Source organism: Talpa occidentalis, unplaced genomic scaffold (genome assembly GCF_014898055.3).
Source record: "Talpa occidentalis isolate TD23 unplaced genomic scaffold, MPIMG_talOcc4v2.1 talOcc4.9, whole genome shotgun sequence".
Taxonomy (NCBI): Eukaryota; Metazoa; Chordata; class Mammalia; order Eulipotyphla; family Talpidae; genus Talpa; species Talpa occidentalis.
In genome coordinates, this window is record NW_023605305.1 from 11908801 (window position 1) to 11929015 (window position 20215).

A 20215-nucleotide genomic window follows, 5' to 3' on the forward strand; every position below is an offset into this window, starting at 1 on the left:
CCACCTGGGGGGCCAGGAGAGGAAGGACGGAGGAGGGAGCGGAGGGACAGCAAGGACACTGTGAGCCTCTGCACCCCCTGGCCTCACCCAGCCCTAGCCAGCCAGCTGCTTCAGTGCCATAATGCTCTCTTGCTTCTCGGGACCCTGGCAGGATGATCCTGGATGGGCCAGCTGACTGTGAGCCATGATGATGGGGAGAAACCCCATGGGGTACCCAGCAAGAGAGGGGCAGACAGCTGTAGTGGCAGTTGTGGTGGGAGCGCTGTCCCTCAGACCCCCTCTCTATGTGTGACCATGATGCCCAAGCCACTCACGGCTGTGCAAGGTTTCTCACAGGCAACACTGGAATGAACTGGGCATCAGGCTGTGGCCAGGATAACAGCCAGAAAAGCCAGGGCCTCGGTTCAAGGCTCCGGCTTGGACTACGCTCTCTGGCCTCCTCCCTAGGGGCCCAGACATGGCCAGTCCCAATCAGGCCCTGAGTTACCTGTGAGAGCCTCTGCACCCAGCCCCTGCCCTCTGGGGGCCCCGAGATCCTCCCAGCTGTCATAGCTGTCCGCAGCTGATCCTCTGAGAGGGATGTGTGGTTCTGGTAGGTGGAGGGTGCAGGCTGGCTCAGATCTCCCAGAATCCAGAGCTGGAGCCCTGGGGAGTGCCCCCTCCCCGTACATATGGTGGTGAGAATGGCCCACACTGACTGGAGAGAAAACGCATGCTCCCTCTCTAGGCTGTCAGAGCATGATTAACTCCAGGCTGCTGGAGGGACATTTGCACACGGGGGTTGATGGAGGCTCCTTGGGAAGCAGTGCTGGAGTAACCTGGGGGGCAGGTGAGTTATGGGTTTAGCATCGAGTTAGTTTCCCCACCACTTTGGCCACCACTGCCCACAGCTGGCTGGTACCAGTACCAGTCCATGAGGCGTATAAGCTCACACTCCTCCTGGCCCTGAGTCCTGGCCAGGCAGGTCTGAGGCATGACAGTGCTCTCACAGGCTGTTGGGCACTGCCTGGGTTCATGCAGACCCACTGGGACCTGGGGCATCTCCCATGCAGGACTGAGAGCATCTAAGCACACACCATGCCCACGTCAGATAGACTTCACACCCCTCATATCTTGGGCCTACCTGGTGAGCCCGGCGCATCCGAGCAAAATATGCCTCCCTCTGTGGGGCACCATGAACACCAGAAAATGGAATAAGAGAGAAAGGTCTGAGAGTGCAGCACAGAAGGGAGGCAGAGAGACCAGGAGGAGGAAGAAGGGAGAAGGCACCAAAAGGCAGGCAGCCTGGAAGGGGGCTGGGATACTTGGGTCAGTGCATAGCACTCAACAGCATGGCCTCAGGACTCCCCTCCTCCGAGCCCCTGACCTTCCTGGGACCCTGGCCCTGAGCACTGGCCTCAGTTAGCAGGGGACTCCTATACTAAGAACCCCTTCCCTGGGTGCCTGCTCCAGGTACACATTTGAGCAGGCTGCCCCGGAGTCCGCCCCTTAGACCCTGCCCCCCACAATGTTGCCATCACCATTACCTGCCCACATGACCCTGGAGTGGAAGAGACAAGTTCACTGCTGACTAGTATAGTCTTTGAGGGTAGTCTGACCTGGGCTGGGATCCCAGCACACCCACCTACTGGCTGCAGGTGCTCAGGCAAGTTCCCTAACCTCCCTCCCCTGCGTTTCCTCATCTGTGGGATAGGACAGTAGCAGTCTCCAGCGAAAGTGCCTGTCGCAGAGTACCTGACCTAGAGTAAGAGTTCTTAGCACACCCAACAGCTGCACAGTGCCAACCAGCGGACGAGTGAACTTTGAGCGAGAAAATGAACGAAACGGAAATTGTGTCTCATCTGTCCTAGTGTTTGGAAGGCCTCAGCCGGGACCCGTGCTGACCAACTGCCTGAAAGCTAATAATCATTAGCGGGTGAGTACCATTTATGTGCCAGGTGTGAAGAGCCCCAGGCCTCCCGCCACCCAGAGCTGAGGTTTATCAAAAAACAACGAGTGGGAAGTGGCAGAGCTGGGTTCACACTGAGGCCTAGCTGGCTCCAAAGGTCACAAGCCTAACTACAACGTGGCCGAGGCACCTCTGAAGTCAACTCATGTCTGAGTTGGGCTCAGAGCTGGCAGGAGGGTGGCCTGTCAGCCCCTGCTGCGCTTCATACCTTGTCTCCCTGGTACGTCTCTGGCAGCTGCCAGTAGAAGGACTCGTGGCCGAGGTGGGCGAAGTTGCTGAAGGATAGCTGGGCCCCCTCGGGCACGGGCTCCACGGTAAAACCCCCCGTCAGGTGGCTGTTCCTTTGTGGGTTCACCAGAGCAAAGCCTTGGAAATCCCCGGGGGCAAAGTGGGTAGAGATCTGCCAGCAGAAGGAGAATGGGATGTCATCTTGGGCAGTGGGGCAGGCATTTGGGGGGGCATTAGAGTGGGTAAGGGGGGTTGCTGAGCTCAGGACTGGGACAAAAATAATGGGGGAATAGGGTGGACAATGGGGGGGACTGGCTCAGGGCTGAGAATGATAATGAGGTTGTGGAGAGGATACTGGGGTAGGGGCAAGGGTTGCCAGGATCTGTGCTCACATGGGAATAATAGAGGCATGGAGTGGGTATCCTCATAGGCAATAGAGACAATGCAGGGTCAGGCTTCTTGCCCTGAGGGCAAGTCAGGAGGAGGCAGGGGCCAGCCCCAGGGTGGGGGCAACTCACAGGCTCTTACCAGGTGGCGGGTGTAAGAGGAGCTGGCGCACTGCTGGGTGACGCCCATGCAGAAGCAGGTCAGGCAGCCATCAGGGTTCCTGGCACTCAGGTGGAAGTGGTGGGGTCGACAGTGGCTACAGGTGAGGCCTTCTACTTGGGCCTGGGTGGGCGAGATAGGAAGGGTGGGACTCTTGCACTCCTAACAGCAGCTTCTGAGGTCAGCCTTTGCAGACATTGCTGGTAGTCAAGGTGAACACCTGTTGCCCCCATGTCTGGACCCCAGTTCTTGTCAGATGTTGCCTGACTTCCCACCAGGTACCCAGCAATGGGGCAGAGACGGGCCCTCTAGGTAAGGAGGTGGGGGTTTGCAGAGATAGCCGTAGGGGGAGTTAGGGCCTCTGCAGGGGGCCAGCGCAGGACTCACCTTGCACTGGCACTGGCCAGCAGCGTCACACTGGCTGCCGATGCTGCCCTGGGGGTCGCAGCCACAGCCGTTCAGGTCTGGTATTTGGCCATCTCCTGAGACAGGGAGGCCACAGCTGGGATCCCAAGCCCACCACCCAAGACCCCCTTCCCACCGCCCTCTGGTCACCTGACTCACCACTGAGAGGGAATGCTTATTTCTGAACACCCCGCATGTTCACAGCAGGCTTCTGGGGTGGGCGGACATATTACTAACCCCATTCCCCAGACAAAGCAGCCGAGGCCCAGAAGGGTCAGGTCAGGCTGACCCTTGGCCCAGGCTGGCGGAAAACAAAGGCTCTGCCCTCGCTTAGCCCTGGGGGGAGACTGGGTAGCCCACCCCAAGGGCCTCCGGAGCCTACTCACTTCTGCATGGCTGGCCTTGGCTGGGATTGCCATAGTAACCGGGGGCACACCTAGGAAGAGAGCAAGCATTTGATGAATGGGGGCAGAAGCAGAGACTTGCGGGGAGCCTGCTGCACCGGGAGTGGGCCAGGCGGCCTCTACTGAACTCAGTGACCTCCCAGGTTGGGAGCAACAATCAGCCTGACTCACCCCATCACAGCCGGGGACAGGCGGGAAAAAGGCAGGGATATGTCCCAGGTCCCCGGGCCCCCAACCTAGCACCTCCAGCAAGAATGAGGGATTTTGTGGGGAGACTTTGCCCTCACTGAGCAGGGGTGCTGGGGGTTGGCGGTGGACTGCAGACTGGAATCTGAAGGCCTTGAATGTGGGCTATGGGGGGAGGCTTTCAGGGAGAGGAGCTGATTATCTCCTGGGGTCTGTGTGAGGTGAGACGGAGGCTCTGGTCCCTCTGGTCAGGAGGGCAGGGGCCAGCCTGAGGACTCCAGAGATAGTTCCTCCTGCACGACCCCCCACTTTGCCCACCCTGCACCTCACCTCTCACAGTGACGCCCACTGTGGCCTGGGGAGCACGCATCACAGGTGGGGTGGCCGTCTGTGTCCAGAAAGCAAGTGTGGGTGGCCCTGAGGGTGTGGAGGGCAAATTTCCAGTGAGAAGGGGGGCAGCCCTTCGTCCAGGGCAGGAGGTGGGGAGTGGGCATGGGAACTATGTGATGTGAGTGCCAGCTCCATGCCAGTTCTGTCCTGAGTTTATGTCCATCACCTCAATTGATGGGGCATTGGGGTGGGGCATCTCTGTCCCCAAATCACAGAGGAGGAAGCCAAGGCCAGGAGGGAAGTGCATCTCATGCCAAATTACACATGAGGAAGGGCAAGGGCAGGATTCAACCACTGCCTCTCAGAGGGGCCTGCTGGGAGGAAGATTCGGGAAAGGGGCAGGTGGACATCTCAGGAAAGGGCAGGGATGGACGCACTGGCCACTGGCGGGGGCTCCATAGCACGGGCACGGTTGGCAGTCCAGCGGCGTCCCCCTCTGGGCGTCCCCGTAGTACCCGGGCTGGCACTGCTCACACCGAGGACCCTCCGTGTGATGCTGGCAGCCCTGGAGGAGTAGAGATGGGTTAAGGCCAGGCTCCCAATGGCCACAGATCCCTGGGGTGGGAAGGAAGGCGGCGGGGCTCACCTGGCAGGCTCCTGTTTCGGGCTCACAGGCCTCCGAGTGACCATGGCAGCTGCATCGTTCACAGGTACCCAGGTAGAGGCCGCTGGGCATGCGTGTGTAGCCGGTGTCACAGTCCTGGGGGGCAGGAAGATGACAGTGAGGGGCTTCCCTGTCAGACTCAGAAGGGGGCAGGGACACTGGGTGGCCGGGCAGGGCGGGACTAGGGCGGTGGGGAGAGTGACAGAAGGCAGGGCCAGGGAGTACCAGGGAGGGAGCGGGCTGGATGGGTCAGGGTCAGGGCTCACCTGGCAGGAGGGGCCGCGGTACCCAGGTGGGCAGGTACACTGCTCCACCTCCAGGGCAGGATCCTGGCCCGTGTGCTCGGGCACAGCCACGTCCATGGTGATGCCAGAGACCCTGGAGTGACAGGCCCCCTGTGAATGTGCACTCCTTGGGGCCAGGCCTCTGTTTATCCCCAAATGCCCTGTCTTGGTGCTACTGGGGCCCCATACTGCCCAGCTGCTGACAGGGCTCCATGAATGGCTCACACAACTGCTTTCCCCAGGGCAATGAGCCTTCCTTGCCAGGTAGGTGAACTACCTGCTTCCCTGGAGTGACCAATGACAGACTGCCCAGGGTGCAAAAGCCCCTTTGTCTCAAAGCACGATGACCCTCAGAGCTCCGTGGGTGAAGCTGAGGCTAGAGGCCTCTTCCTCTCCCTCTCCCCACTCCAAGGTTCACCTTGCTTTGCTTTGAGGGAACCTGACCTAAGCCAAGCCCTGTGAGGGAAGCACTGTTATCATCTCCATTTTACAGAGGAGGAAAGGGAAGCAAAAGAGGGCCATGCGGCCAGTGTGTGGCAGAGCTGGCAGCCTGGCTCTTCCGCATCACCCCGCTTAAACTGGAGCCACAGTGCCATGCCCCCTCTGTCCTCCCGCCCGGGCCCCAGGCACCTGCTCTCAGCTGGCCGCTGGGTATAGGATGCCTGGATCAGGAGGGCATCAATACCCGCCAGCGCCATCAACAGGTGCTCCCGTGTGGCCGGCTGCCCGTCGGGCCGCTGCCAGGCTTGCTGCCAAGGAAATGATACAAGTGCTGCAAATCCGACATCCTGGCACACTGACACCCTTGAGTGAGGAGCAGGGGGCCTAACAGCCCCGGCCCTCCCAGCCCCACACCCCAGCCATGGAAGGTTCTGGGAGTGGCATGCTCACCTCCCGGAACGGCACGGTGAAGGTGCTGGGTTGGCCAGGAATAAGGTCCTGGGAGGTGTGATGCTCCAAGACGATGCCGTTGCCCTGGAGCACCACCAGGGGCTGCCGGTGTAGGGGCAGGGCGCCAGGGTGGGGCCGCTGGGTCACCGTGAAGCGCAACTCTCCTCCATAGGAGGTGACCTGGGGCACAGGGTGGACGGTGCTCAGCTGCACCCCGCCAGCGCTCCAGCCACCCTTCTCGGCTCCCAAGGCACCAGGCCTCTCCTGCTCCCAAGCCTTTGCTGTACTGGTCCTGCTGCCTGGAATTCCCCTTCTCTTCCCACCTGCTGCCTACCTTGTCCCCACGGAAGCGCAAAGGGAGGCTCCAGAAGTAGGGTCCGGTTAGGAGGTTGTGGAAGGAGGAAAAGACCAGTTCCCCGGGTGAGGGGGATGAGATGTCCTCGCTGGTGGTGTGGGTGCCTGCAGCGTTGGTCAGGCTGAACTGAGTGGGCTCCTCAGAGGTCCCGTGCACCTGGAGGGGAGAATAAGCCAGGATGGGGGCTGTGGGGTGGGAGACTGGGGCTCAGTGGTCCCACCTGTGTGCCCGCCCTCCTGCCGTGCATCAGTACCTGGTCTCGGCTCCAGGAGGAGCTGGTGCACTGGCGACTGACACCCATGCAGAAGCACTTGAGGCAGCCATCGGGGTTGTGGTTACTCAGGTGGAAAGAGCCAGCCACACACTCGTTGCACAGGCGCCCCACCACGTTGTTCTGCAGGCACAGAGCTGGGAGCTGCAGGGTGGCCCACGGTGGGGCTTCCTGGAGCTTCCTGGCTAATTCGCTCACATTCTACATGGGGACCCAAGGCCAAAGGGAGCCGTGGAAAGAACATAAGTAGAGGGGTTGCCACCATGTCAACAATTCCCAATTAATGGGAGCTTATACAACCAGACATTTTTCCCCTTTCTCTTTGGTTGCTAGAGGGCTCACAGATAAATTCAGAGGTGAAACATAGCCACTTGGGTAAATTAATGATTGCTACTATTCATATAGTGTTTCATGTACTGTGCTAGTTTCTGTTCAGTTATCTCATTTAAGCCCTCTAGATCCCTGGAGAGGTATGTGGCATCTCCATGCTTCACACGAGGAAACTGAGGCTCAGGGATGGGAAATGATTCACACGAGGTCGCCTGGCTTATTAATCCACCCTGAGAGTTAAGATCAGGAATACCTGATTTCAAAATCTGTCAGTTCTTTTTTCCACTGACACTTGATTCTCCCACTCTAAATGCAAATGACTTCCCTCCTCTGAGCCTTCATTTCCTTATCTGTAAATCGGGGATGCTAATACCTGCATTACTGTGTCAGCACGAGGATTAAGGTGTGGTCAAAGGTACAATCGGACACTACAGTTACACAAAGAAGACTGGCAAGGGATCTGGGACTTGGACCCAGGCCACCTGACTCCCCAACCAGCGCTCTCCAACCAGAGCTCCTTCCCTTTGCCAGGCTACCTTTTTGGAGGGGGAAGACGAACCAGCCAGGTCCATCTACCTCTGGCTCAGTCACCACCCACCAGCCAAGGAGCTACAGAGAGGAAGAAGCCTCCTTGCCCCATCTTCCAGCTTTGTGCCAGGACCCACGGCCGAGGGGCCGGGGCGAGGGGGCTACACGTACCTTACAAAGGCAGGTCTCCCCAGAGGTCCCTATGCTGCCTCGATTATCACAGCGCACAATCTCCTGGGCTGCAGGTACAAAGTGGGTGTCAGCAGGGCAGATGGAACGGACTACACAGTCTGGGCAGATGAGGGATAGCGGGCGACAGCTCCCAGAGGTTCATGGGATTTGGACTAGCCTCCAGGACTGGAGATCGGTCCCCAGAGATGGTGGCTATAATACTCACTGGTGGCCCTGCACTTTCCGCCTGGCTGAATGGGGTTGCCCACATATCCGGGGGCACAGCTGGGGGAGAGGTAGGATGGTCAGCGGCATTTCCATGTCCCCCCGTCCCCCAGTACAGCCTACTTCTCCCAGGCCCTGCCAGCAATTCCTCACCTCTCGCAGCGGCGGCCCGTGTAGCCTGGGGCACATGCGTCACATGTGGCTTGGCCATCTGTGTCCAGGAAGCAGGTATCTGAGAATCTGTGGGTATCAAGTGGACATAACACGGGGCAGGGCTGCAGTGGTGGGTCAGGTGAGGTCATAGGCTGTCACCCTGTGAAATGTCTGCTGTCCACAGGGACACAATAGGTTGTGAGGTATGATGTCATGTCTTTGTCCACTTGCTCTTGATCTACAGCCTCAGAGCAACATTAAGAAGACACATGGGTCCATTATATGGAAAAAGAAACTGAGGCCTGAACAGGTCAAGGGGCAGAAAACAACTGAGTGTCCACGATTTGAACCAAGGTCTCCCAGCTCCCTGCCCAGAGTGTGCCCCTAGCATGCTGCATGGCCCACACCCCCAGCCATAGCCGCCCCACCCCAAGCCGGGTCTGACCTGCGGGAGGTGTCGATGTACGGACAAGGGCAAGGTCGGCAGGCAGTGGCCGTGGCCTTTGTGGCATCCCCAAAGAAACCAGCTTTGCATTTGTTGCACTGTGGCCCCTCTGTGTTGTGTTGACAATTCTGAGAAAGGGGGAAGGGACAGCTTCAGGTTTAGCAGAGCAGTCCCCAGGCCCCAATGTGCAGCCACACTGGGCCAGATGGCTCTTTGAGGATGGGCCTTTAGGACTGTCTGGTTCAGCCTCCCCCACCATACTGGAATAACTCCACAGCTTTGCTGAGAGAGGAACAGCCGGCTGCCTCCAATGGCGAGTTCCTCACCTCACATGGTAGCTTTTCCCATCACAGCTTGCCTCCTTTAACCTGAGCTAAACCTGCATCACTTTCTAATCTACACCCACTCGCCAGTTCTTTCTCCTGGAGTCTTTTCCTTCTACGCCTGATAGTTTTTCAGGGACTTAGAGATAATAGTTTGCCCTGCTTGAGCCCTCCCTTCCAGCAGCTTTACAATCCTAGCTCCCTCCTCTATTCCTAAGAAATATATATAATTTATAGGATCTTACCACTTAGAGCTGCCCTGGTAAGGGCCAAGCTTTCCAAAGTACTCAGGATTGGTTTGACTAGGGTAGATGAAAATTAAGATCTTCACCTCCCTTAGTCGATATGCTATCTTTGTTAATATGTCCAGAGATTATGATAACCGGCAGCATGGTAGTCATTCTGGAGGTTTGTACTTAGCTTACAGACATAAGGAAGCCTCAATCTGGGGTCTGCCCCTGTTCCCAATCAATGTCCAAGTGTGAGTGGACACTACTTACCAGGCAGTGGCCATACACGGGATCACAGGAGCTGGCATGGCCATTGCAGTTACAGCCAGAGCAGGTGCCCAAGTAGGGCCCACCAGGCACTCGGGTGAAGTGGGCATCACAGCTCTCACAGGACAAGCCGGTGTAGCCAGCAGGGCACCTGTGGGGGCAGGATCAAGACAGGGCTGCAGGAACCAGGAGGGTCTGCTATTTCTCTCCTATCTTGGCCGGGGTCTTTGTGGCCCCCTGCCCTGTCGGGTCAGGCACCTGCATTCCTCCACACTGTGGGCACGGCCATGGCTGGTAGCATGGGAGACAGTGGTATCCATGATGATGTCGCTGAGCCCCACACTAGCCATCTTGGTGTTGTACACTGTCTGGATGAGCACGGCCTCCAGGCTCTGCAGCACCTGCAGCATCTCCGCCCGCTGCACTGGCCGACCAGACTCATGGACCCAGTGCTCCTGAACATGGACAAAGGTGGAGGGGTCACACATCAGCGCCCACACAGCCTGAACCCCCTTCTGAGGGGAGGTAGGCACCACCTACCTCAGAGAACTGGACCTGGCGCTGGTTCAGGGTGCCGGGTTGGGTGGGCGTGTGGCCTCGGGAGAGAAGGCGATACCCAGCACCCACGAGGACTACATCTGGCCGCTGCACTGGCTCCAGTGTGCCACGTGCTAGCTCGTAGTGCACCTTGTAGCGCAGGGAGCCACCGTAAGAGTCCACCTGGCCAAGACATGGTAGGTCATAGCAGGGCAGCTGTGGGCAAGCTGTATGCCTACTGTGTCCAGCTGCCCTCTCCTCCCTCCCTCTGTATACCTAGTGCTCCTGTGTGCCAGGCACTGAGCTGGGCACAGGAAGCAGAGATGGGTGGAACTTGGACTCTGCCTTTGGCATGCTCAGTCTGATTGAGGGGGAGTAGGATAATGCTGTGCAAAAGCAAAAGAGGCCAGAGGCAGGACACGAAACCTTATCCAGCAGCAGGGGAGTGACCCAGGGCCCTTCCCAAAAGCCAAATCAGCATTCCTCTCCACCTGAGAGCCCTGTGTAGGGGCCCTGTCCACAGGGGGCTGCATGGGGGTGTGACAACACCTTTCCCCCAGAGTTGAGTTGGCCCTGCTGGCTACTAGCTTCAGAGGGAGTGAAACCCCGGCAGTTTCTGGGGATGTGAGGCATGGTGGCAGCAGCCCAGCCCCTTACCTTGTTGCCCAAGAACTGCTCAGGCAGAGCCCAGAAGGAGTCATGGACCAGGAAGCGGCGAGACAGGTCGACCAGCTGGAACTCCTGCCTGGCAGTGTCAATCTGCAGCTGGGTGGAAGAGAGGGGGGGCATGCCGGGCTGCGAGGGCATCGTCACGTTCACGCCTGTGGGCAGTGAGAAGGAGGGGTGAGGGTTGTGGCAAGTACTAGAGACACCTGAGACACCCACCCTGAGGAGCAGTAACCTAGAAAAGATGGGAAAGTTCTGGGAGAAATTTTATTTAGACAATTTTAATCTCTCTTATAAAAGTACAAAACAAATGTACTTTATTTCATCTTTAGTTCTGGAGGTGTTGAAATATTCCTCAAAGGGTGCTCTGGGGGAAACCAGTGCTGTAGAATAGTATCTGGGAACCAAAGGGTCAAAGAAAGCTCACAGAGTTTCTTTGCTGCAGGACTTCTCAGAGCCTTTTGCTTGCCATTAGATCCATGGACTGTCAGGGCTGGAACAGCCCATAGGGGGCAGTAGAGAGCCACAAAGCTGATGAACAGGTGCCCAGACCTGGTTCTACCACTTTCCAGATGCGCCTTCTGCCCCCACAGCAGTTGCCCCCGCGCCGGGCCACCCACCCACGCACCCTTGAAGTCGTCAGGCTGGTCAAAGCGCAGTTGGATTTGGTCTCGGAAGCGGCGGCTACTCTGGCACACCCTGGTGACACCAAAGCAGAAGCAGGGCAGGCAGGAGGCGCTGTCTTCCAGGTAGAAGTGTCCTTCAGGACAGGGCCCTGAGGGGTGGCAGTGGGGTGGGTTGAAGCAGAGCACGGGCAGACCAGCCCACTCACCCCAGCCGGGGGCCTGCCCTGCCCCTCGGCTGTACCTCTCTGTGGGATGAGCTCTAGGACACCGTCAGGGATGCCGAACACCATGCCTCGGGCGTTCATGGCCTCACAGGTGTAGGCACCCTGGTCGGCCTCCTTCACATCGCGGATGGTCAGCGTGCCACGGCCTCTTTCGCTGGTCATTGTCACCCTGCGGGCCCCAGACAAAGGTGGGATCAGGCCTGGACCACCTGGACCAGCCTCCCTGCATCCTCAGCCCCCACCAGGCCGCACCTGGCATTAGACGGGATGTGGCCCCAGTTGAGCCTCCAGTTGATGATGGGGGTAGGGACCCCGATGGCCTCGCAGGTGAAGGTCACCGTCTGGCCCCGGGAAACCTGGATGGACTCCTGGGGAGGGGTCACCACCTGAGGGGGCACTGGGGAGAAGGGAGGAGGAGTGAGGGGTATGAGGAGCAGGGGGGAGGGGGGCTGAGAATGCAGAGGAGCACCCAGAACACAACCCCCAGTTTGCCCCCAGCTCCCTGCTCACTGCAGCCAATCTCGTCACTGCGATCGGGACAGTCACTCTCCTCGTCGCAGTGGAAGCTGGCCGGGATGCACGTGCTTGTGGAGACGCAGCGGAACTGGGTGGGCCCACAGACATCCTCGGGGCGCTTGGCGGCTGGGGGCAGAGGCAGGTGGTATGGGCAGAGGGGACCGCCCTCAGGGAAGGCCACCCCTATTCCCCTCCTACCTCCAACAACCCACCCTATCCACCTTCTCACAATACTGTCTGCGATGTCTGGGTGACCAGTTGGCCAGCCTACAGCTAGTCACATCACCCCACCCCCCACCCACTCATCTGCACTCCCCAAAACAGTTATACCTGGCATGCCATCGTCACTTAGGCCCTCCCACCCTCAGAAGCACAAGACCCCTGTCAAAGGCACAGCCCACGTGGCCAGGATCTTCAGACACCAGGTAATACCCGGTGCTGTTCTCTCCACCAGAAAGGCCTCACCACACACCTGGCACAGCCCAGACCTTGTTTGGTCCTGCCCAGAGGTGGCACCTGACCTGTGGACTGGCACCTGGAGTTGGCCTGGCACCTGGGCTGGGCCCCAGCTAGGCATCTGTAGGAGGCAGGGACTGTGTTCTTCCTCAGGGAGACTGAACTTGAGACAGACACACAGACAGGAATAGGGGTACAGAGAAGGAAGCAAGAGGAGCCCGCAAGGCACCATCTACTGACCCGCTCAGGAGCTTCTGTCCCAACATACGACGAGCCCCCAAGCCAAGAGGCCCCGTTCTCTTTCCTATACTCGGTCAGTAAGGGCTTGCCTTCCCTGGCTGCTCCCCAGCAGAGGCCTCTGAGAAGGGCTCCTCAACCACAGTCCCCAGAACTTTCACTCACAGGGGACAAGCTAAATGTAGAGCCCCGGGCAAGCGTCACCAACTCCGCCAGCCTGCGGCAGACACTGCCTCTCTCCAGCTGTGGAGTGGGGAGGTGAGGGAAGGCAAGGAGAGGCTGCACCAACAGACAGTAGTCATGCCCACATGCCCTCAGACACGTGACCCAGGCCCACAGAGAAACTGTTTGAAGATGATCCTGAGTTTTGAGGTAACAAGCCCCAGACTTCACCTCACAGGACACGACATGCAAGATGCTATCTGACTATGGTCTCTGGCTCTCCAGCCTCATCCATTTAACTGTCGTAACTGACTAGATGGATGATGAGCAATGGGTAGATGGATGGTTGTTTAGATGGACTGGCAGGAGGAAGGATGTTGGTTCTATGGATGGATGGATGGATAGATGGATGGAAGGAAAGATGGACCAACGGAAGGAAGGAAGGAAGGAAGGATGGATAAATGGATGGATGGATGGATGGATGGATGGATGGATGGATGGATGTATGGATGACAGATGGATGGATGGATGGAGATCTGGAAAGATGCACAATGGAAGGGCGGGTAGGGGGTTGAATGGACGACTGGATGGATAGATGGATAGATGGATGAAGAGCTGACAAGATGGAAGAACACACCAGCTCTAGATGAAAAACCTCTAGGTCCATAAAGGGAAGGCTGTGATGCACCCAGACATCAAAACACCACCACCAAACCCCAGTATATCAAGACCTCTTAGCCACTCACCTGACCCAGATGCCAGCATAAACAACAAAGAGAAGATTAATGGTAATAAAACATAGACAGGAAATAAAAATAAGCACAGGCATTCTAGCCACAGCTTGGTACCAAGGAGAGCTCAGAACCCAGGAGCCCTTCTTGCTGATGTCAAGAGAGATACACTGCAAAGCTTGTCCCCAGGGACTGCTCTGCCAGGGAGAGCAAACAAACCAGCCCAAGAAGGGACAGGCAGTGGAAGGAGGCCTGAAGGTTGGGGCGCCAGGGGGACCCAGGGCACTCACTGCAGTTGGCCTCATCAGTGCGGTCCTCACAGTCGTAGTCGCCATCACAGTGCCACAGCTTGAGGGCACAGTGCCCGTTTCCACAGGCAAATTCATTGGGCTCACAGGGCGGGGCAGGGCCTGGGTGGATCAGGCAGGGTTCAGCCAGCAGCCCTCCCCCGCCGGCTGGTGGCCTGCACCCCGATCCACACCCCCGCCCGGTCCTCACCGCAGTCCAGCTCATCACTGCCATCCTTGCAGTCCTCCTGCCCATCGCAGACATAGTCTTTGGGGATGCAGTGCCCGCTGTGGCACATGGCCTCATGGGGCCCACAGTGCAGAGTCCCGGGCAGATGGGGAAGCAGCTGCTGAGGGGTGGGGGTGACTGGTGGCTGCAATGTGGTTGTCTCTGGCCGGGGTGGTAAAGGTGATGTCTCCACCAGATGGGGTGGCGTGGAGCTGATGGGCTCCTCTGTGGGCAGAGCCCGCTTGGCGTTGGTACAGGGGGTGGTTCCTTACTCCGTGTACCTCCCTGTACCCCCGTACCTCCATGCCTCCCAGCTCCCAACCCTGTTATCACTCTTTCTGTGTCCCTGCCCACCTCCCTCCAGTTCTTCACAGCCCAGACTGACCCCTGGCCCTCCCTGGGAGTCCACAGGCATCGTGCCCCAGGCAGCCCCTCACCACAATCGAGCTCATCGGACATGTCCCTGCAGTCGGGTCTCCGGTCACAGCGGTACTCCAGAGGCACACACTCGTTGTGGCTGTGGCAGGCAAACTCGGCCTCAGTGCAGACTCTTGTATACTGGGGCACTGTGGGGGGCGGAGGCAGTCAGAAGGGCAGGTGAGGGTTAGTGGAAGGCGGCATGGATGCACAGGCACCACATGGGTGGCAGTGGGCTTTGGGGCCCTGTGTCAAGCCTTTTTGCTGCTGCTGATTCAGTGAAGGCAGGGAACATGTGACAGGCACATCCACAGCACACACGGGGCATGACGTGTGGCGGTGGCCTTACCCATCCCTAACACAGACCCCACATACTGTTAACATGCCACATGCATGCAACCATATCACGTCACACGCATGCAGGCCAGAACCTGGCCCGCAAGGACAAAGAGGGAGGGGAGAAGGGCAGCGGTGGGCGATGCCCCATCATCTTGCCCTCATCCTTTCTTCCCCTCTATTAACTTCTCTTGGTACCTGCTGGGCCAGGGTCTGGCTTATACTCTCACCTGGTGTCACCGCGGCCGCCACAGCGGCTGGGGGGGGCGGGGGTGTCTGTGCTGGAAAGGAAGGTGTGATCAGCAGCCATTCCACTTGGGACGTGGGGGCCGCAGGGCTGAGCAGCATGCATCCCACCATCCTTATTCAGGAAGTCTCATTGAAAAGAGGGAGAAGGGCCTGGTGGTGCAAGGGGTTAAGCACCGCACCATGAAGCAATTCACAGCTTCTGCAGCACGAGTTCAATTCCTGGCAGGCCAGGAAGAAATCCACATGGGAAGGCAGACCTCTCCTGTCTCGCCCGCAGCTCCCCTCAGCAGTGTACTTAGGTTAGTCTGCCTGTTCTGTTCCCCACTCTGTCTCTGGTGAGTCCTCTCGCCCCCCGCACCTCTGGCCTGTGCCCCAGCTCTTTTATGCATAAATAAATAAATCTTTTTTAAAGAAAAAAAGAGGGAAAAGAGGGCTGAACCCCCAGCAATATTGAGACCTGGGCCCAGGGATGCCAAAAGAGCAAACTTGATCTTCGGGCACATTAACTAAGGTTTTATGTGCAGAATGAAGGAGGTGATGGTTTCACTGTTTTTCTGATGGGGCTATACCAGGGAAGGGATGGAGTTTGTTCAGTTCTGGGTTCCACAGAGACAGGGATGGTAACATTTTCCACTCCCAGGGAGTAGAACCGAGATAGAGATGGGGCTATAGCCTGGTCTAGAGAAGAAAACACTTGGAGTAAAATGGGTAGTAGACGAACAATGAAAAGAAACCTGGGCTGATTGAGTATAAAGGCCAGGCCTTCACATCTAATGCTGTGTGACTTTGGGCCAGTTTCCTAGTCTTTCTGAGCCTCAGTTTCTCATCTCATCTTATCACAGGTTCTGGAAGATTAGCATAGACACAAGGCTTGGTTTAAATTTTGGTTATTCTACTAAATGCTTATCTGAATTTGGACAAGTTGTTTTTCCCTCCTAGGTCTCAGAAGCCTCGTGTCTAAAGCAGGAGGAATATCCACTTCACAGGAGTTGTTAAGAAAGCTTGGGAGGCTGCGAGGGGCCTTACAGAGTGGCTGGCATCTAGTCAGTGCTCAGGGAGCAATTGATGGTTATTACTAGACACAAAAGTGCTTTGGACCTGAAAATACTGTGTGAAGAAAGGAATTTTTTACCTCTTGTCTCAATATAAAGGTCTACAGAGAGACAGCAGAATTGTCTGAAGGACACATGTTAGAGGAGACAGATAATGCTCCACCAAAGCCAAGACTGCCATTGAGATGGATGCGCCAGGTATAGGAGGTGGTGGGTACCCTGTCCCTGGTGGTGGGTAAGCCCAAATTAGGAGCCTCCATGGTGGGAACACTGAGAGGGAGCCCCCATGAGCCTGGGAAGCTGGAGGAGGGCATGGGATTACCTGTGCCTAGACGTCGGAACTGGAATCCCTGGAGAGAGGTGGTGTAGGAGGCGATGGAGCCATTGGCGATGACCGAGCGCAGCACTTCCTCAATCTGAGCCCCGTCCGCATTCCCTTCTGAGCCCACGTCCAGTTCCACAAAGACCCAGCTGTCCAGCTTCCTAGGGATGGCAGGAGACAGGATGAGAAAGATACCTGCCATCCCAGCTCCTCCATTAGCTCCCTGCCTGATGCTCAGGCCTGAGCTGTGATTCCCCTGCTCCTGGATGGCCCGTACCCCAAGCAGGACAACTTAAGCTCCAGCTCATCCCTCCAATAACTCCTGAACTTCCACCTATGGGGATTCATCCCATTAGGCCCCTCCTGCCTCCACTCCTGGTGCCCAGGCCTCTGCCCATCTTGTTAGCCCTACCAGCTTACTCCCCAGTCCCTCACCAGCCCCCAGGGACCCTTCTCACTTGATGAACACGACATTGACAACCTGGTCTCCAGGAATCTTCAAGTACTCTGCCTCCAGCTGGAGAGGGACACAGCACCATCAGCCTCCAGGCACCTTTACCCCACCCTAACCCTGCCGCCACACCCAGGGCATGCCCCAAAGCCCCTTCACCTCACCGTGTTTACCACAGCCTCGGACACCTCTAGGAACTCCTTGGAGCTTGCATCCTCCAGCTGAGGGCTATAGTCGATGGAGCGAGTGAAATTTACCAGGGCCCGGAAATAAACTGCAGAAAGGAGAAGGGTGTCAGCAGGAAGGGCACAGCTGGCATGTGGTGGCCTCAGACATTTGGAAAAGTGGGTGGAAATGGAGGCACAATGCCCAGACATTTCTTGCTGAGGCTGACACTTGTGTGTCCACAGCTATGTCCAGCACGGCCCATAGGAATAGGTGTGTTGATGGACCTGGCAGGCCAGATCAGGGGTCAGGACCGAGGACCCAACCCACATGAGGGGTTTCATCTATGGGAAAATGTCCTGACCCAGAAACCAGGAGATGGGGAAGAAGAGGGATCCCCTGCTGCTCAGTGGCAGGAGAAGGAGTGGCTTCCGGGGGAGATTGGTCCAGATTACTCAGAGGGGATTCCCGTGAGTGACCCCAACTTGCTTTCCCACTCTCCCATAGCTCCAACTTCTTCTGAGTCTAGCTCAGTCATCACCTCCTTCAAAATGACTGCCTGAATTGCTCTCCTTACCTCCTCTGGCTCCTCCTGCCCCTCTGCTCCCCCCATCAGAGCATCCTTCCACCCCGCATTGCACAGCTCCTGCCTGCTCATACCTGGACCCGAGGACATCACAGTAGCAATAATGGGTCCTGAAATCAGCCACAGCCCAGGCACTGACCTCACCTCTCTGATCTCTGCTTCCTTCTCAGTAAAAGAGGGTATTTATTACATCTGCCACATCGGGTTGCACAGGGAACCCCTGGAATGCTGTCACATGTGCCATCTTGCTCTGCACTCACACCGGTGCTGGCATGGGGCAGGTGCTGGAGTGTCAGAGGCTGTTACTGCCTATACCTCTGCGCCATGAACTCGATGTGGGGAAGAACCTTGGGTGTCATTCTCCCCTGGATCCCCAGGCTCGTGTAGTGCCCAGTACACAGTAAATGACTAATAAGGGATGGCCGAATCAATTCATATAGATTGGTGTGACCATACACACACAACCAGTGTTTCTTAAATACCCACTAAATGTGACATTTTATACACATTCAATCTCATAATGTCCATGAGTTCATGAAGAAGCTATAAATACAAACTCATATGAGTGGCAAATGAGCTATCCATACACACACAGTGCTTAGAAGAGAGACTGACAAGCAGCAGATGCTGAATTAAGATTAAATCAGTTCATGCCATGTGCCTGTGGTGTACACAGACTAGTGTACACACAAACACACACAGCTGATCCTTTCTTGATGACCTACTATGTACAAGTTTTTTAAAATTATTTTTATCTTTGCATCAAAGAACTGGGTTGTAGGGCCTTCCTGGTAGCGCAAGGGGTTAAGTCTCAGCACTAGGAAGCTATCCACAGCCAATGCAGCACAAGTTCTATTCCCAGGCCAGCCAGCTGACCCACATGGTGCAGCAGACCTCTCCTGTCTTGCCTGCTGCTCCCCTCAATGGTGTATTTCAGTCAATCCACCTGTTCTGCTTCCTACTCTGTCTCTAGTGAATCCTCATCCCTCCTCCCCTTACCCCTGCTGCACCTCTGGCCTATCCCACAGCTCTTTTTTTTTTTTTTTTTTTATAGAGGCATGCTTTATTTATTTGTTTTGCTGGTTTGTTTGTTTGTTTTTTGTTTATACAAGCACTGGGTACAGTCAGAAGCACGGGAGGGTGAGAGAATTCACCAGAGCCAGAGCGGGGAGCAGAGCAGGCAGAAGGACCGAAGTACACTGCTGAGGGGAGCAGCGGGCGGCAGGAGAGGTCTGCGCGCCATGTGGGACCCTCCTCTGGTGGCCGGGAAGCAGCCGGGGATCGAACCGGCGCCGCAGAGGCCGCGCGCAGCTTCGTAACCCAGCGCTCAACCGCTGCGCCACCGGGGAGGCCCTATCCCACAGCTCTTATATGCATAAATAAATAAATGTTTTAAAAAAAAGAACTGGGGTACAGGCCAGAAGTGCAAGGGGTGAGAGGACTCATCAGAGACAGAGTGGGGAGCAAAACAGGCAGATCCACTGAAATACACTGCTAAGGGGAGCAGCGGGCGAGACAGGAGAGGTCTGCTCTGCCATGTGTGGGTCACCTCCCTGGCCGGGCATTGAACCCAGGCTGTAGCAGTGACAGCACTGAGACTTAACCCCTAGGCCAACAGGGAGGCCCTATGCACAAGTTTTTTATGCCTTAAGTCTTGTGATGTCTGTAAATTAAGGCATAAATTACAAATGCTAGGTTAATATGAATTAAAAACAAGTTTACAATCTGTACAAAGTGCTTACAACAGAGCCTGGCACATATGTGCCATATAATAGAAACTATTATTACATGAGAAGCAGTGCAGCTCAGCAGTCTCTGAGCAAATATGCTACTTGGTCACCCTGTGTGACCTTGATCGAGCTATTTAATCTCTCTGAGCCAGTGTCTTCAACTGCTAAATGGGATGCTAGTCACGCTCACCCTAGAGTGTTGTAAGGAAGATAAAGTACTTAAAACTTGACATGCACCCCACGTAGTAGTAGGGGGACCTGGGATTATTATCTCTGGTCTTGTAGCAAACCTGAGGGATGGCTTCGGTTACGTTACTTCCCATCTGTGAGGGTCATGTGTTGCTTTAACAAATCTACACTAGGGCCAACTATATGCCAAGTAGTGTTCTAGGGGCAGGGGACAGAGCAGTGAACCCCACAAATGACAAGTCTTGTCCCCACAGAGCTCACTTTCTAATGGGACGATGAAGGAGATAAAACAGAGGTGCAAGGACGACAAGGACTATGGAGAAAGGGAGGGCGGGGCAGAGTGGATGCCAGGGAAGCCTTTGCACAAAGGGGAGCCTTGAAGGAGAGAGTGAGCCATGGGAGATTTTGGGGAGCACATTCCAGGCAGAGGGAACAGCAGCTGCAGAGTCTCTGAGGCACATGTGCACTCAGAGAGGTGATGGAGGATTTGCTGGGCAGGGAGTGGCTTCGGCTGGGTCTGAGCTAGGCCTGACCTTCCAGTCGGCAACCACTCCCCTCCCAAGCCAAGACCCTTTCCCTTGGTGACCTGGACTGAGGCCTGGGGGTCAGGACAGGGCGGCCCAGCAAGGTCAGAGTGGACTTCTGCACCAAGGGAGGGGCCGTGAGGCAATGCCTCAACCACAGGGACCGTGATGGGCTTGGCTTCTCGGTGCAGGGAGGGTGGGGCTCTGAGGGCCAGACTGTTGGGGCCGTGAGCGTGGCCACAGAGGCCCCTTGTGAACAGGCACAGAGGCCCATTGAGAGTCCCCCAACTCCAGCCCCTGGCCTCAGCCCCATGGCCCAGCATAGGCTGGGAGGCAGGG

General features: G+C 56.7%; 1 protein-coding gene across 3 annotated transcripts in view; it reads right to left on the reverse strand.

The window, feature by feature from the left end:
* HSPG2 (heparan sulfate proteoglycan 2) overlaps positions 1-20215 on the reverse strand; it is a 96707-nt gene that overhangs the window by 38541 nt on the left and 37951 nt on the right. For all 3 annotated transcript variants that reach the window (XM_037498667.2, XM_037498668.2, XM_037498666.2), the window contains exons 4-33: positions 16847-16956; positions 16690-16748; positions 16232-16392; positions 14293-14421; positions 13838-14080; positions 13630-13749; positions 11748-11879; positions 11490-11634; positions 11255-11406; positions 11016-11162; positions 10379-10542; positions 9725-9904; positions 9443-9639; positions 9188-9335; positions 8365-8492; positions 7920-8006; positions 7768-7826; positions 7542-7609; positions 6495-6635; positions 6221-6397; positions 5887-6066; positions 5626-5744; positions 4978-5089; positions 4694-4807; positions 4485-4612; positions 4048-4134; positions 3514-3563; positions 3110-3204; positions 2705-2845; positions 2157-2348 (exon numbers count right to left, since the gene is read on the reverse strand). In XM_037498667.2, coding sequence (XP_037354564.1) covers positions 2157-2348; positions 2705-2845; positions 3110-3204; positions 3514-3563; positions 4048-4134; positions 4485-4612; positions 4694-4807; positions 4978-5089; positions 5626-5744; positions 5887-6066; positions 6221-6397; positions 6495-6635; positions 7542-7609; positions 7768-7826; positions 7920-8006; positions 8365-8492; positions 9188-9335; positions 9443-9639; positions 9725-9904; positions 10379-10542; positions 11016-11162; positions 11255-11406; positions 11490-11634; positions 11748-11879; positions 13630-13749; positions 13838-14080; positions 14293-14421; positions 16232-16392; positions 16690-16748; positions 16847-16956 — 3965 coding nt within the window. The remainder of the gene's footprint in view (positions 1-2156; positions 2349-2704; positions 2846-3109; positions 3205-3513; positions 3564-4047; positions 4135-4484; positions 4613-4693; positions 4808-4977; positions 5090-5625; positions 5745-5886; positions 6067-6220; positions 6398-6494; positions 6636-7541; positions 7610-7767; positions 7827-7919; positions 8007-8364; positions 8493-9187; positions 9336-9442; positions 9640-9724; positions 9905-10378; positions 10543-11015; positions 11163-11254; positions 11407-11489; positions 11635-11747; positions 11880-13629; positions 13750-13837; positions 14081-14292; positions 14422-16231; positions 16393-16689; positions 16749-16846; positions 16957-20215) is intronic.